General features: G+C 34.4%; 1 protein-coding gene across 2 annotated transcripts; it reads right to left on the bottom strand.

Moving 5' to 3' along the window:
* Positions 1-754: 754 nt before the first annotated feature.
* LOC148912874 (DELTA-actitoxin-Aeq1b-like) lies at positions 755-15,852 on the bottom strand. Of its 2 annotated transcripts, none has more exons than XM_089026650.1 (3): positions 15,730-15,852; positions 2,240-2,351; positions 755-1,448 (listed from the first exon to the last, which is right to left on the bottom strand). In XM_089026650.1, the coding sequence occupies exons 2-3, from the start codon at positions 2,331-2,333 to the stop codon at positions 898-900; spliced, it is 645 nt and encodes a 214-aa protein (XP_088882776.1). In that variant the 5' UTR covers positions 2,334-2,351; positions 15,730-15,852; the 3' UTR covers positions 755-897. The 2 variants fall into 2 exon arrangements, with proteins under 2 accessions (XP_088882776.1, XP_088882775.1); XM_089026649.1 differs by lacking the exon at positions 15,730-15,852 and adding an exon at positions 12,643-12,802.
* Positions 15,853-17,223: the final 1,371 nt, after the last annotated feature.

The raw sequence follows: 17,223 nt of genomic DNA, 5'->3' as shown, positions 1-17,223 counted from the left end.
TAGTCCCCTTCATAGTTCACTGCGCCATCTTGAAAAACATGCCTCTGCATCGAAGCGAGACAAACAGTGAGCTTGCAATGATAGAGACATGTGAATAATGTTCCAAGGTGTTAAAAAAGGTCTCTATCATCGCAAGCTCACCGTTCGTCTTGCTTCGATGCAAAGGCACAGCTACCTTTCAAGATGGCGCTGGGAACTGTGAAGGGACTACTGTATTACATTTATCAAAAATCGATGCTATCAAGCATGCAATGCCTACTTTACCAAATGGTATTTTTGGAAGGTCACCTGAACTAAATACTACATGATGTGAGCATTTGAAGTTTTGAAAATGCACCAAAACAAGGCCACCAAGGCTTCCAGTGATATATACATAGAAAACTCTATTTTCGTTCTTTCATAACGTCTTTGGTATGCAGTCAAATTCTACAAAATTTTCTGGAAATAGTTTTCGTGAAGTATTTTCTCAGATAGCATTAATAGTTTCTGGTAAAAAGGCTTCATTTTCTCTATCTGAAAAAACTGAGTTATGAAAGTCATCTATGGACATGTTTACCAGTTACAGTCTCACCTCTCCTGAGCATGCTCAAGCTGCAGTTTATCAAAAAAGCTTTACTTGTTTGAAATGAATGGCTTCCCATGATCCTCCGTGATCTCAGCTTCAGTCTAGGTTTTTGGTAACTAGCTTTATTGAAATAAGTATATGGCGTGCACTTTACTACGATTACTTAACAACAAATAAAAGTACAATATCTTTTGGTGCTTCATTTTATTTGTCTTTATGTTATGGGAAGATCTAGTTTTCTTGTTCTTACAGGGTAAAATTAGAGTCTATTTGCTAGTTTTGCATCAGTATTCTCGAGGCAGCTTTTCAACCGATTTGTTTTCAACAAGATCTCAAGCTTTGGTCACGTGAATTTCCAGTATGGATTGTCCAGAGCTGTTCATGAATCCACGGCTCGTCAACCCATATCCAAGGTCCCTGTTGTGCCAGCCATTGTCCCCTCGAAATGGAGACAAATTGTAGTAGAGTTCCTCGTACATCCTCTGGTCTGCTCGTCTATGTCCTTTATAGACCTTGACATTCCACCAGTTGCTGTACAGGTTATAGTCAAAGGGAATGCTGAACAAAACGGCCAGGGTGTTTCCATCGCTCATGGCATAAGCAAGTACTCCAACCACGCCAGTCGCAACTGGACCACGATCTTTCTGACCGTTGTAGAGCAGTGCCTTACCATGTGGAACTGTATGGGGAAGGATGACATCAGAGGTACCAGAACGGAAGTATGTGTTCATTGCGGTCCACGTCATGCCCGACTCGTTGTCGATACCGACGGCAATCTTTCGACTGATATCACCGAGTGCTTTGAGCACGGTCTGCAGGACGTTGAAAGTCAAGGTTGCACCTTCAATGACGGCGCCAGCCACGGCTACGGATCTTTTCTCATCTGTTATAGTGTCAATAATATTTATGCGTCAATGAATAGATAGGGAATTTGCAGTCGTTCCAAAGAGTGGCTCTTCTTCCGCTAGGTTGATTTTAGCGGGGAATAGGGAAAAACCGGAGAAAAACCCTCAAAACACAGTAAAGAACCAACAAACTCACATTCGACACAACTCACTCACATACAATTCACATACGACACCGAGTCCGGCAATCGAACCCGGGTCGCGGGTCCTGTGAGAGGTGAACGCTCTCACCGCTACACAACCCGTGTTTCCCTAGGTCATAGTATAGATGGCATAGGTCAATCTTTAATGAAATTCTTCGCGTATTTTTTCAAATCCACATAGCTACGAGTACCATTTTCGGTAACTGATTTAGTTGTTTTCCCCATAAACATTGCTTTAGTTCAATTAACTTAGGTTAAATAATTCAATATAGGCGAAAACGCTAAGATCTAACCGAAACCTCTGTTTGACTTTACGGTGGGGTTTTGTTTTCACATTTTAGCTCAAGCAACTGCTATTTTGGATTAGCCGCACGGGTATATACTACACTTCTTCTTCTTCTTCGTGTCATTCCCTAGAGTATCATTTCTTAACACAAGAAGACACATGAAGATGGAGGCACAGCAGAGAACCAATTAAACGAACTATCTCATATGCTGACGGGGTCCAGTGATCAATCCCACAACCATGCACAGCAGTGAGAAGTGATACATTAACAACACACACAACCTGTGCTTTCTGTAAGCCTACGCTTTATACACGATTACTCAAGATATTCTGGACCTACCTTTTTCGTCTTCATTGATACTCTTCTTCGACGACAGGGCAGTGGCTGCGCATATCATTGTAACGACAATGAACACGATGATTAGACGATTCATGATTGCACTGAGTTAAAGCTGACATAAACAATGAGAGAAAATTTAATGGCAGTAGAGATAGATTGGATAAGTAAATGGACCTTTTGAGATGGCGTTTTATTGTGAGGGGTCTGAATATGCCAATGTGTCACTCGCTCACTCACTCACTCACTAAGATGTTAGCAGATCGATAATTACACGTTTATCAATCGTCTTACGTCATCTGTTTTCGTTGTTATTTGCTATTTGTTTTTTTTTTTTTTTTTTTTTGTTTTTGTTTTTGTTTTTGTTTTTGTTTTTGTTTTTGTTTTTGTTTTTGTTTTTGTTTTTGTTTTTGTTTTTGTTTTTGTTTTTGTTTTTGTTTTTGTTTTTGTTTTTGTTTTTGTTTTTGTTTTTGTTTTTGTTTTTGTTTTTGTTTTTGTTTTGTTTTGTTTTTGTTTTTGTTTTTTGTTTTTGTTTTTGTTTTTGTTTTTGTTTTTGTTTTTGTTTTGTTTTGTTTTTGTTTTTGTTTTTGTTTTTGTTTTTGTTTTTGTTTTTGTTTTTGTTTTTGTTTTTGTTTTTGTTTTTGTTTTTGTTTTTGTTTTTGTTTTTGTTTTTGTTTTTGTTTTTTGTTTTTGTTTTTGTTTTTGTTTTTGTTTTTGTTTTTGTTTTTGTTTTTGTTTTTGTTTTTGTTTTTGTTTTTGTTTTTGTTTTTGTTTTGTTTTTGTTTTTGTTTTTGTTTTTGTTTTTGTTTTTGTTTTTGTTTTTGTTTTTTTTTTTTTTTTTTTTTTTTTTTTGTTTTTGTTTTTGTTTTTGTTTTTGTTTTTGTTTTTGTTTTTGTTTTTGTTTTTGTTTTTGTTTTTTTTTGTTTTTTGTTTTTTGTTTTTTTTAATTTCTGAATTCCTAAATGCTAAATGAATCAAAATAGTAAAATGAAATTGTTTTATATAACAATAATAATAATAATAAAAATAACAATAATAATAATAATAATAACAATAATAATGATGATGATGATGATAATAATAATAATAATGAAAACTTTATTTTGATGCTTTATGTTTTACAATTGCAAATCTCGCTGGTAACTGGGTAATTTGCAATCGGCTACTGGAATTAAAGATAAATTCAGTTTTACATGAAATGAAAGGCTTATAGCTCAAGATATGTACTTGGATACATACAATAAAATGAGGGAAAAAAAAAAAAAAAAAAAAAAAAGGAAAACAATAATAGTAAGAAATGAAATGATATGAAGATACTAAAAACTCATTAAATCAGGATTTTCCCAGTCTTTGTTTTGTTTACAAAAAATGAAATATTTGGATCTAATGGCAATGTTGATTATTTTTCTTATTATATACATTTTATGTTTGTTCTCGTACCCTAGCTGGTCGAACATTTCTAAAAACGTTGAGCTTTCCGCAGAGAAAACTCCAACAGAACTAATCGAGAGATTTACAAATTTAACAGATTTTAAATAACTACTTAATTTCCTTATAATATTTTTGTACGTTTTGTATTTTCGATCAACATAATTTTTCAAATTTGATTCAAAACCAACTGTTAGTTCCAGAATATAAAGACAGTCTAGTGTTTTTATCAGAAGATCAGGACGGTGGGCATCTCCAGTTATGAGCGAGGGGCTGGTATAGCCTTCAATGTCAGCATATAATGAAGATTTGTCGAGTTTAGATAGCAGTGATGCAGCGAGGAAGTTTAAGATGGAATCGTGCCTCGAAGTGAAACGTGGTAGATAGTATTGACATCCATCAACAACATGACAAAGAGATTCTGAAGAAACGCAATAGGAGCACTCACAACTAGCTGATAAACCCCATTTTGTTAGATTCGTGCGTGTAGGTAGTGAGTTGTTGATATATTGAATGGCAAAGTTAAAAATGTTCTTAGGTAGATTAGCTTGAGCGGTAGACCAGATTGAATGAAGTGATGACAGGGAGTATTTCATGATGTTTGTGAAAAATGATCCTTGTGATAGCAGATGATGTGTTAGTTTTTCCTCTTGTGTAGATATAAAGTTCTTGAGTACTGCTTTAGTTGATTGAAAAACATCATATTGAATCACTGAGCTGTTACAGAACGACTTCCAAAGATATTGTATGTCGCTGCTTTTAGATGATTTTAAGGCTTTTCTTGTTACAGTTTGGCATTGAATGAACTAATAATAATAATAATAATAATAATAATAATAATAATAATAATAATAATAACAATAATGATAATAATAATAATAACAATATTAATAATAATAATAATAATAATAACAATAATAATCATCTCTTCAAACCTAAAATCTTGCTTCGTATTTTGTTTGTTTTCCGTTATTCGTTGTTGTGGTTTTATTTAAATTAGAGCGAGCTAAAGCACATAACCGACGCGGGGTGCGCGTGTACTGAAAAGTTTCAGTAATTCCGATTAATTCAGAAAAAAAAAAAAAAAAAACCAACCTGAAAAGAAAAAAACTGAAAAGAAAACAAACCGCTCATTTTGGGGATCAACAAGGAGAGCGTTCCTCGGTGAGGAACCAGGTCAAGAACGAAAAGTCAGCTTCTGGAACGAGCTCCACTCAACAATGTTCAAATGGTAACCGTAACGAGACGTCTCACAATGGACCATTGGACACAGATCAAGAAACCAGAGAATTGCAAAGAAAAATAAGGACAAAGTGGACTAGAGAGGATTATAAACGAGTCGTGGAAGCGTACTATACGGCATCATTAAATCCATTCCACCAGTTAATCACCAAGGAGGCTTATCAGTAATGGAGAGAAAAGAACCCAAGTACTAGAATGAATGTTGACTATAACAAACTCGCAAATGTAAGAAGAGATATCGAGAGAGAAAAACGATTATCACAAAATGAGATCCTTGAAATAAAGAAGAAAGTGATGAAAAAGACGCCAGAACAAAATAGTGCGAATAACAATGACAAAGACACCGGTTTGGAAGAAGGAGGTCTTGAGGAGGTAAGGGATGAAGACGAGAGTACGAGCGTGAGATGGACAAGCGAGGAAGGTACGAACGTCGCAGAAACAACTGGTATAGAAAGCATGAAGAACTAAAGCATGAAGTACTAAAATGAATCTTGACTATAACAAACTCGAAAATGTAAGAAGAGATATCGGGAGAGAAAAACGATTATCACAAAATATGTTGGCTTTAATTCTTGTCGCAAAATGATTATTCATCATTGTTTGTAAAATTAACTGTCAATCATTTTTTTTACCACAATTGTAAACTTTCTCGCGCGCTGATTGGTTAAAAAACATCGCAAATAAGAGGCCATACCAACAAATGGCATCATGCAAGATTTCGTGCATTCTATTTCCTAGAGTTTTGTGAGTTTTGTAGTAAAAAACAAATTTACGATGGTTTAAATATATATATGTAAATATATATAGATTTAACAAATTTACGATGGTTTAGCGTGGTATGTCCTCTTATTTACCACGATATGACGTCAAAAGTTGGTCAAAATGTTATGGACTCACGAGGCGTAAGCCGAATGGGTCCATAACTAATTTTGACCAACGTTTGGCGTCATATCGTGGTAAATAAGAGGACATACCACGCTAAACCATCGTAAATTTGTTAAATCTATATATATTTACAGTTGTAACGAACTTTTCATTTACTCTTGAAAATAGCATGAGAATGCCGAAACATATAGAGTCATTTCAAATCATTAATCGTATTTTTAAAAGTTTTATTGAATATTCTTCATAATAATAATGAGCGTTAAATTGACGATGCTAGTAAGCTTAAGTTTCTTGCAATTCTTCGTTTGCAATAGACGTCATAGCCGCCATGTTGGAAGAATTTGACAAAAGATTTTTCAACCAATTCTTTTGTTATATCTTCCAACGTGGCGGACATCCCTTTTGTTATCGTGCTCTCTTGGGATTGATTGCAAACCAAGAATAGATTTTTTCATTCTTGTTAGTTAGGCTATAAAAAATATTTAAAATTATTTTTTGACTTCTCTAACGAACACCATTACAGGTCTAGCAAAAAGCTTCTAGTTTAGCGAAATAAGGTCATTGTAATAGTCGCAGCACAAACGAAAGAAAGCTTTACTCGTCGAAATGTAGTACCAATCAAATGTGCTTCAAAACGACGTATCTTCCTTTTTTAGAGGAAAAATATAAATCTTAATAAAAATAAATATATATTGTAAGTTTAAGATGTGAAAATACTTTCAATTGAAAAACCAAATTCTTGTGACGTCATTTTTATGTTTAATTTTGTATAGAAAACATGGTTTTGACGTCATGGGATTCCTGTGGCGGTTAAGATGGCGGCAAAATTCAGTGTTCTCGTTATAATTCTGTTTTATACATTATATACTCGCTACTGCTATTTCTCTAAGAGAAATGTTGACAATTATCATGTTCTTCCATCTCCTGGATATGTTATTTCAGCGTCACTCATCCGAATTGGAGTGTCTGAAGCGAGTTTCTTTCAACGAGTTCATGTCAAACGATCGGCCATCTTGTCAAAGCTTATTTCATCGCCTCCAGTGAACCCTGTATTCAACCTATACAGTCTACTTATACTAAGTGGAGACGTATCCATAAACCCAGGACCTAACTGGAAGTTTCCATGTGGAATTTGCAACAAACCTGTCAAAAATAACCAACGTGGTCTACAGTGTGACTCGTGTGACATCTGGTTCCACACTCGTTGCTGTTCAGTTAGTATTGAATCGTATAACGCTTTGTCAAACAGTTCATGCACTTGGATATGCTGTAAATGTGGTTTACCAAATTTTTCTGGTTCGTTTCTGAGCTCTTTTGAAGTGTCAGTTAGTAATTTGTACAATCCATTGTCACCGGTCTCACCAACTATTATAACAGATACTTTATTCCAAAGACCACAAAGTACTTCTACTCCAATTCACTGCAGACAGCCAAAGCCAAGTAAACCGAAAATATGTGCTAAATCAACCTGCAAACCAGTTAAAAAGAATCTGCGCTTACTAAACATTAATTGCCAATCTGTCGTAAATAAGAAGGAACAACTCCATGTTATGCTTGACAATATCAAACCAGATATTGTAGTTGGAACCGAATCTTGGTTACGACCAGACATTAAGGACACCGAAATTTTTCCATCCAATTATATCATCTATCGACGTGATAGGAATACATCAGTCGGAGGAGGAGTTTTTATTGCTATTTCTGACTGTATTCTATCAGAGCGCCAAAGTGACCTGGAAACTGACTGTGAAATGGTATGGGTTAAACCCTGCCTTGCAGGTTGTAAAGATCTATATATTTGTTCATATTACCGCCCACATGTCAGCAATGAAGAAAGCTTAATCTGCTTGAATGAATCTTTAAACAAGATAAGCCATAAAAGTTGTCATCTCTGGCTAGCTGGTGACTTTAACTTTCCAGGTTTTGATTGGTTAAGAGGTACAATGATACCAAATTACAATTTTCTATCTTTGCACGAGCAATTTATTGACATGATGGATGATCATAGCCTCACACAACTTGTCACACAACCAACAAGACAAAGTAACACATTGGATTTATTCTTCTGTAATATTCTTCTGATTCAGAATGTTGAAATCCTACCTGGTCTAGCAGATCATGATGCTGTTCTTGTTGAGGGTAATATCTCTCCAATTGTCAATAAACAGATGCCAAGGAAGATCTACTTGTTCAATAAAGCTGATTGGGATGGACTTAGAACACATATGGAGAACTTTAACAATGCCAACGTTAAGTTGTTAGTGAATGATTCTAAAGCTGATGTTGATGTTGAAACACTTTGGAAGTCGTTTGTTCAGGAGATTAATACAGGCATTAATAAATTTATCCCATCCAAGTTAGCAAAGAAAAAGAACAGTTTGCCATGGGTGGACTCAGATTTGAAGAGGCTCATACGAAAACGTGATCGATACTTCAAAATCAAGAACAAGACACACAAATCCAGAGACATCAGCCATCATAAGGCACTTAGACTTGAAGTGCAAAAGAGGATTCGCCAATCCTACTGGTCTTACGTAAACAGTATCTTTGCTGATGATAATGGAGTAAGCCAACCTGTACTAGGCAAACGTTTCTGGTCTTTCATTAAGCATTCACGTACCGACAAGAGGGGTATCCCAGTACTTCAGTCAGGAGATTCTAAAATAAGTGACCCAAGAGACAAAGCAGAAATACTGAATTCGCACTTTAAGAATGCATTTTCAGAGGCTGCTCCTATGAAGCTCAAATATACAGCTGATGCAGCCGTAAAGCATCACCGGTTACATGTCAGCCACTCGGTTATGCCACCTATAGATTTTACTGAAAATGGGATTAGACAACTGCTAACCAAGCTTAACCCACACAAGGCTCCTGGACCAGATAATTTACATCCCCGAGTTCTAAAAGAGCTGAGTTCATCGATTGCTCCAATTTTATATAGAATCTTCAAGGCCTCAATAGAATCTGGTGTTATCCCATTGGATTGGAAGTCAGCAAATGTTACGCCAATTTTTAAAAAAGGGTCACGACAGATGGCTGAGAATTACAGGCCTGTATCGTTAACCTGTATTTTCTGTAAAATCATGGAACATATAATAGTATCTAACATAAGAAAACACTTTGAACAACAACAGATATTATCTAATTTACAACACGGATTCCGTGAGGGGCACTCATGCGAAACTCATTTGATAGCATTTATTGATGATTTGGCCAAAGAAATGCAAAATGGTGGACAAACTGATGTAATAGTAATGGATTTCTCAAAGGCATTCGATAAAGTGCCACATCAGGAACTGCTCTATAAACTTTTAAATTATGGAGTCGACACTGTTACTCTAACGTGGATAAAAAGCTTTTTGTTAGACAGAAAGCAACGTGTGGTCCTTGAAGGCACGATGTCAACTCAAGTTCCAGTAGAGTCGGGAGTCCCACAGGGCTCTGTACTCGGTCCTACCTTATTTTTGGCCTTTATTAATGACCTTCCTCTGTATGTGAAGTCTAAAGTGCGCCTCTTTGCAGACGACACCGTGATTTATTTAGTTATCAAGTCCAAGGATGATTGTATTCAGTTACAACGAGATCTCCTAAACTTGGAAAGATGGGAATCAGATTGGAAAATAGAGTTTAATACCTCAAAGTGTAACGTTATAAGAGTTACGAGAAGGCTGAATCCAGACGTATTTGATTATAAACTTAGAGGGAAAGCCTTGGATTCTGTAAGTTCTGCTAAGTATCTTGGTGTTCATCTGGCGGAGGATCTTCGTTGGAACGAACACACCAGAAATATCTCAAAAAAGCCAATAAAACACTTGGCTTTCTTAAGCGTAACTTAAGACATTGTCCATCCAGTACCAAGGAAACAGCATACAAGGCTTTAGTACGTCCTATTTTGGAATATTGCTCATCTGTCTGGGACCCGCATACAGTAAAAAATATTCGCATGGTTGAAATGGTTCAGAGGAGAGCTGCACGCTGGGTCCTGAAACGCTTTGATCGTAAGGACAGTGTAACTGAAATGCTTTCAGTACTGAAGTGGAAGACGCTAGAAAGCAGACGAAGGATAGCACGACTATCTATGATTTACAAGATACGAAATAAGCTGGTTTGTCAAGATGATGTTAGAATTAAGCCACTTGGTCATTCCTATTCTACCCGTTTCAACAAGGAGTACGTGTATACTCAGCCTATGGCCACAAAGGATTATTACAAGTACTCATTCTACCCAAGAACACTTTCAGAATGGAACCAACTCCCAAAGGAAGCAGCACTAGCAACCTCACTTGCAGCATTTAAGAATGCAGTTGCAGATATTTATTAACTTGTTGGACAATTACTATTTATTATTATTTATTCTATTTATTAATATGTTAATTATTTAATCATTTTAATAATTATTTAGCGTGGTCTAAAATGCTCAGTATTGAGCGAATGACCTAATTGGTAAAAAAAAAATATATATATATATATCTATGTTTCTTTACTGTTATGAACATAGCTTTTCAACCAATCAGAGCGAGCGTTGGTGAAAATCTATTATATGTAATAATAAATAACCATAAAATAAAAATAAAATAGAAAAATTAATAATAATAATAATAAGAAGAAGAAGATAGAAATATTAATATCAATAATAATAATAATAAAATAGAAATATTAATATTAATAACCAAGAAGACAGGGGACACATATGCAAGTACTATAACATGGATTAGAACTCGATTATCTTTTGAAATAATCAAGTCAGTACACATGTGTGTCAGGGGGACAAGAACCCCTTTTTTTATGGACAATGAATTCTTGAATGACTTTAATCTTAACGCCAATGTAGCGGAAATTTAGAAATATTTAGATTTTAATAATAATTGTATAGTTTTAATATAGTATTATATCAGTGTGAAGAGCTGGACTCGTGTTTTGAGCTATTAATTTATTTTACAAATATGTTTTCATAGATAAATAAGTATATATTATATAGATTTGTTATTTTATATTCATAATCTTTTCTTTTTTGTTTTATAATTATAGCAATATTCTTATCACGTCTCATATTATAATGAATTATTAGTTAATTATTATTGTCAATAAAGTTATTTATTATTATTATTAATTAATATTAATAATAATAATAAATAATAATAATAATAAATAATAATAATAATAAATAATAATTATAGTAATAATAAAATAATATATATACAATAATAACAATAAGAAATTAAAAAAAAGTAATAACTATATGTCAAGTCCATGTCTAATACTTCTATTATATTTATGTTACTGTAAATTTACTGTTATGTTATAGAGTACAAACACTAAAATTGTGCAACACTTGCACTATTTAGTAGTAAATAGTGCTAATTAAACAATAGAAAACAATGGATTAGCATAATTTAGCAGTATTTAGTGGTATTTATGTTGCACACTTATAGTGTTTGTACTCTACCAGGACTTGCTAAACTAGATGTGCCTGTATGAATGTGTAAATATTTTAGCTTTCTATAAATTCATTAAAAAACTTATTAATAATAATAAATAATATTAATAATGATAATAAAAAATAATAAAGTATTGTTTGACCAACTATTTACAAAAGAAACAAGCGACTCGAGAAATCAAAATGTAGTGAAACAGAGGTGTGATATAAATCTTCTATAGGCAACCAAATTTGCAATTTGCCTCAGACGTATCTTTTTTTCGCCCATGTTTAATGGCCTTATTAATTTCATAGTTCCTTATACTCACTAATTATTATCGGGAAGCACGGGTGGCGTAGCGGTGTGAGCGCTCGCCTCTTATCAATGCGACCCGAGTTCGAGTCCCGCCGGGTTGTTCTCTGGTTTTCCTCCCTCCCAAAAATCAACTCCTAAATTCCAATTCGATCACGGAATTAGGGCCACAGGTTTGTTAGCCACTGGCTATTAAGTGCTACCCTCGTGAAAAAAAAAGAAAAAAGAAAAAAAAAAGGACTTTATTCATGAGCTCATCAACCAATCAGGGTTTCTAATTGGTACCACGTGCAGTAGTTTGAAACCCCCGTCATTTCCAAGTTCTAGTATATACTATAACTTTGAAATAAAAACAAACATAACAAAAAGAGTATAAGATGTCGTGTTCTTGGTGGCGGCGGCTAGATGAAAGAGCAGGCGTTCTTTCAAAGAAATAAAGCACAAATAGGAGAAAGAAAATGCTTCTCTAGAGACAATCAACCATTTTAGTCCTAAAACCAAAAATTTTACGCAACGAGAAGTAAAAAAGCCGAGACATCATTTCTTTAAGAGAAATATAGCCTTGTTGTTTCTATTTTGGCCTATACTGGAATTTATGATCAATTTCCCACCAATTTCTTAGCACGCGGCGCTAGGTCAAGCGAGCGTTACAAGATTCTAAAAAATGTTTGTTTTTTGCTAAGAGGTGAATTAGTTTCAGCAATAATAAAACAAAGTTATAATCTAAAATAACAGGATACATGAAGTCGTCCTCACTCGTAAACTTATCTTTTTTATCTTATCTGTCTTTCCCATGATGGAAATCACTCATGACTAATCATTTGTAACTATTTATCTTATTACTATTCTCTTTCTTTTTGCTTAATTTTTCACTCCAAACTTATTTTAAACTAATAATACTTTTATTTTTTCCTTAGGTGAGCTTGTTAGTTCTTGGAGAGAGAATAATGACAAATTGGTCAAATTAAAAAAAAGATACTCATCCGTTAATACAATTATATGTTACATAAGACTATGAGATGATTAATGATTAACAAAACTAGAAGATCCAACTCAATGATTCAACTCTTCCTGGCCGGACAGTGTAGAGGAAGTAGCGATTTTCGTAAAAGAAAGACTTACCGTGCGATTGACTTCTTTTGTTTTCTCCTTCGTGATCACAAGTTGTAGAACTAACGAGAGATAGTTCTGAATGTCGTCCGCTAGACTATCGAAAGCGATATAGTACTAGGCAATGTTATATCGGGATCCAATCACAATAGACTACGTTAGATTCAATAATATATTTAAATTTTTTGGTCTTGGGTGCGGCGCTTATCTGAGAGGGGCGTTTGATCGCCCGTTAGACTATCGAAAACAATATACTAGACAATGTTATATCGGGATCCAATCACAATAGACTACGTGAGTTTAGATAATATCTTAAGGCTTTGTTCTTATTTAAATTTTTTGGTCTAGGGAGCGGCGCTTATTTGAGAGTGGCGTTTGATCGCCCGTTAGACTATCCAAAACAATATACTAGACAATGTTATATAGGGATCCAATCACAATAGACTACGTGAGATTAAATAATATATTTAATTTTTTTGGCAGCAAGCGTTATTTGAAAGAAATATGAACACAAATAGGAGAAAGAAAATGCTTCTCTAGGGACTTTCAAACATTTCAGTACTAAAACGAAAACTTTACGCAACGAGAAGCAAAACAGCCGAAACATCATTTCTTTAAGAGCAATATAGCCTTGTTGCTGCTATTTCGGCCTATACTGGAATTTATGAGCAATTTCCCCCCAATTTCTTATAGCACGCGGCGAAGGGTCAAGCGAGCGCTGTAAGATTTAAAAAAAATTTTTTTTTTCTGCGAAAAGGTAAATTAGTTTCAGCAATGATAAAACAAAGTTATATTCTATATAACTGGATACATGGAGTCGTCCTCACTCGCAAACGTATCTTTTCTATCTTATTTGTCTTTCCCATGATGGAAATCACCCATGATTAAGGTAATTCACTTGTTTTGCACTGCGCATTTTTTTTGCGCATGCAACTAAACGCATGGAACTAACAAAGTTTAGGCATTTTCATTTTGGAAACCAAATAAAAAACATGTTCCAAACCGATTTTCATTTTTTTCTCTTTTTTTAATAGAGAATTCCGATTTTTATCTGACTCGCCCCAGTCTCCACTCGGAAAAGTGTCAGTTTTCGACTATTTTGAGATGGTTTTTTAAGATAAATCAAAAACGATTTTTGATAAATGCAATGCTCCTGACTATATATCAGAATATGAATAAAAGTTTATTGGATAGATTTTGAAATATTTTGATGGAAATAGTTGACATGTGCAATTTTTGGACGTTCGTAGAGGCGCACATACCTGCATTTTTCACTAATAGTTCAAGAAATGATCATAGTCATCCAATGACTTTGATGTATTTAATAGCATAGATTATATAGTAAACTTCGAGTTATAAGTGCGTTTTGTTATATGAAAGTACTTTAACGGCGAATAAAGGTTCTTGATTACGACTACCAGTTGCTACTGCATTTTACTATAAAACCCATAAAGTGACATATTTGGAGAGCATCTAGCGACAAAACGAGAATTATGACCCAATCTTTTTATTACAGTTTTTAAATTTCTATAACATAATTATTGTCCATGCAAAGTTTCAGGACAAAGTTATTGGCAAAATTTCTTTCAAGGGAATTACATTAATCATTTGTAACTATTTATAGTATTACTATTCTCTTCCTTTTTGCTTCATTTAAACTCCAAAATTATTTTAAACTAATAATACTTTTATTTTTGCCTTAGGTGAGCTTGTTAGTTCTTGGAGAGAGAAAAATGAGAAATTGGTCAAATTAAAAAAAAAGATACTCATCCGTTAAAATAATCATATAATATATAAGATTCACAATCACAGTAGGCTACGTGAGGTTAAATAATATCTTAAGGTTTTCGTTCATATTTAAATTTTTTTGGTCTTGCGTGCGGCGCTTATTTGAGAGTGGCGTTTGATCGCCCGTTAGACTATCGAAAACAATTTACTAGACAATGTTACATCGGTGTCCAATCACAATAGACTACGTGAGTTTAAATAATATCTTAAGGTTTTCGTTCATATTTAAATTTTTTGGTCTTGGGTGCGGCGCTTATTTGAGAGTGGCGTTTGATCGCCCGCTAGACTATCGAAAACAATTTACCAGACAATGTTATCTCGGGATCCATTCACAATAGACTACGTTAGATTGAATAATATATTAAAGGTTTGGTTCTTATTTAAATTTTTTGGTCGGGGGCAGCGTTTAAACAAGTAAATACGGTATGTATGAACATTAAACAATTGTCCTTTTTTTACAAGAGCAGCACTGAAATAGAAGAAAGAATTAATGCTTCTTTAGGGAGAATCGACTATTTTAGATTTTAGTGTTCAAATACTAAATCTATGGGCTTTAATATCAAAACGTCTTTTAAACAGCACCGATTGCGATTTCCAGCTTGAGCAGGTAGCGGTGACTAGATGAAAGAGCAGGCGTTCCTTGGAATAAACATGAACATACAAATAGGAGAAAGAAACTGCTTCTCTAGAGACAACCAACCATTTTAGTCCTAAAACGAAAATTTTACGCAACGAGAAGAGAAACAGCCTTTCTTTAAGAGCATTATAGCCTTGCTGCTGCTATTTTAGCCTATACTGGAATTTATGAACGATTTCCCCCCAATTTCTTAGCGTTAGGTCAAGCAATCGCTACAAGTTAAGAAAAATTCGCGAAAAGGTAAATTAGTTTCAGCAATGATAAAACAAAGTTATATTCTATATAACTGGATATATGGAGTCGTCCTCACTCGCAAACGTATCTTTTCTATCTTATTTGTCTTTCCCATGATGGAAATCACTCATGATTAATTATTTGTAAATAGTTATCTTATTATTTTTATCTTTCTTTTTGCTTTATTTGAACTCCAAAATTATTTTAAACTAATAATACTATTATTTTTCACCTAGGTAAGCTTGTTAGTTCTTGGAGAGAGAACAATGACAAATTGGTCAAATTAAAAAAAGTTACTCATCCGTTAAAATAATTATATGTTACATAAGACTATAAGATGAGTAATGATTAACAAAACTAGAAGATCCAACTGAATGATTCAACTCTTCCCGGCCGGACAGTTTAGAGGAACTAGCGAATTTCGTAAAAGAAAGACTTACCGTGAGATTAACTTCTTTTGTTTTCTCCTTCGTGATCACAAGTTGTAGAACTAACGAGAGAAAGTTCCGAATGTCGCCCGCTAGACTATCGAAAACAATATAGTACTAGACAATGTTATATCGGGATCCAATCACAATAGACTACGTTAGATTAAATAATACATTAAAGGTTTGGTTCTTACCTTTTTCCAGAGGGAGGCGTAAAATACTGATAGAATTGGCAAAACACGTTGAACCACCCCTAATACACACTCCTTCCTCTCCCCCCTAACCCCCACCCCCCAAGGTTAAGAAGGCAGGCAGCGTAAGGATCGAAAAAAGCTGGAAATGATCCCAAAAATCGCCCTACCCTAAACTTTGCGTGAAGAAAGCCTACTATTCGCTTAGTACACTGGTACTATTTATTATTGGGGGAAAATCACTTTTAATTTTTTTGGAAGTGAAAGACGAATTTAAGAATTTAACGGTACACGAAAGGGTGAAATTAATGAACTTCAAAATTCGCTCCAAGAAAAACCAAAAGGTCTTTCGTAACCAAGCTTTGAACGATTATTTTTGTGCCTTAGAACTGTTAGTTAAGTATTAAAAAATATATTTTGACTATATTTTTTGGGAGATAATTTTCTCCGAATACGACATACTTTGTTCTGTCATATAGAAGTGCAAAATAGACGAAGTTCATACAGTCCATAACCAAGATAGTAGCTTGTGAACACTAAAAACACTAATTTTTCCTACGAAAGCCGAGATGGGACTTCAGACTTCAGAATTAACAATTTCAGAGATAATAATTTCAGAGATAATAATTTCAGAGATAATAATTTCAGAGATAATAATTTCAGAGATAATAATTTCAGAGATAATAATTTCAGAGATAATAATTTCAGAGATAATAATTTCAGAGATAATAATTTCAGAGATAATAATTTCAGAGATAATAATTTCAGAGATAATAATTTCAGAGATAATAATTTCAGAGATAATAATTTCAGAGATAATAATTTCAGAGATAATAATTTCTTATCATGCAATGACATCAAGTCTTTGCTTCATCTCCTTTAGATCGATCGATTCGTATTTTGGTAAGTAAAAGTCATTTTGAAATTTTGGGGGTAGGGGGCGGGGGGGGGGGGGGTCGCAAAATGTTTTACCAGTAAAATGTGGGGGGGGGGGGGGGGGGGTTGAAATTTTTTTTAGAGAATTGTGGGGGATGCAAAATTTTTAGAAAAAGCTACGAGAGATTGCCTAGGGCGATAGTTATTTTTTCGGGGGACTTCAAGGGGAGGTCTACCTTGTAGAAATCACTGAATCCTACCAAATCATGATTCGATACGTTGGTCAAACATTTCCCAGTCGATAAAAAGTCGTAAGCAGTCGCAAACAGAGCAACCAAGTTGACCAGCCAGTACGCGGGTCTTCGGATAACATCGGCTATCCTCGCCATGCGCGCCTAGCTGTGCACGTGATATCCGAAAGTAATCCGAAGTTTTACAA

Source organism: Actinia tenebrosa, unplaced genomic scaffold (genome assembly GCF_029948245.1).
Source record: "Actinia tenebrosa isolate PJP-AT-01 unplaced genomic scaffold, QUT_ActTen_1.0 PGA_scaffold10__47_contigs__length_13832649, whole genome shotgun sequence".
NCBI classification, from domain to species: domain Eukaryota; kingdom Metazoa; phylum Cnidaria; class Anthozoa; order Actiniaria; family Actiniidae; genus Actinia; species Actinia tenebrosa.
This window is presented reverse-complemented; position numbering and strand designations above follow the sequence as displayed.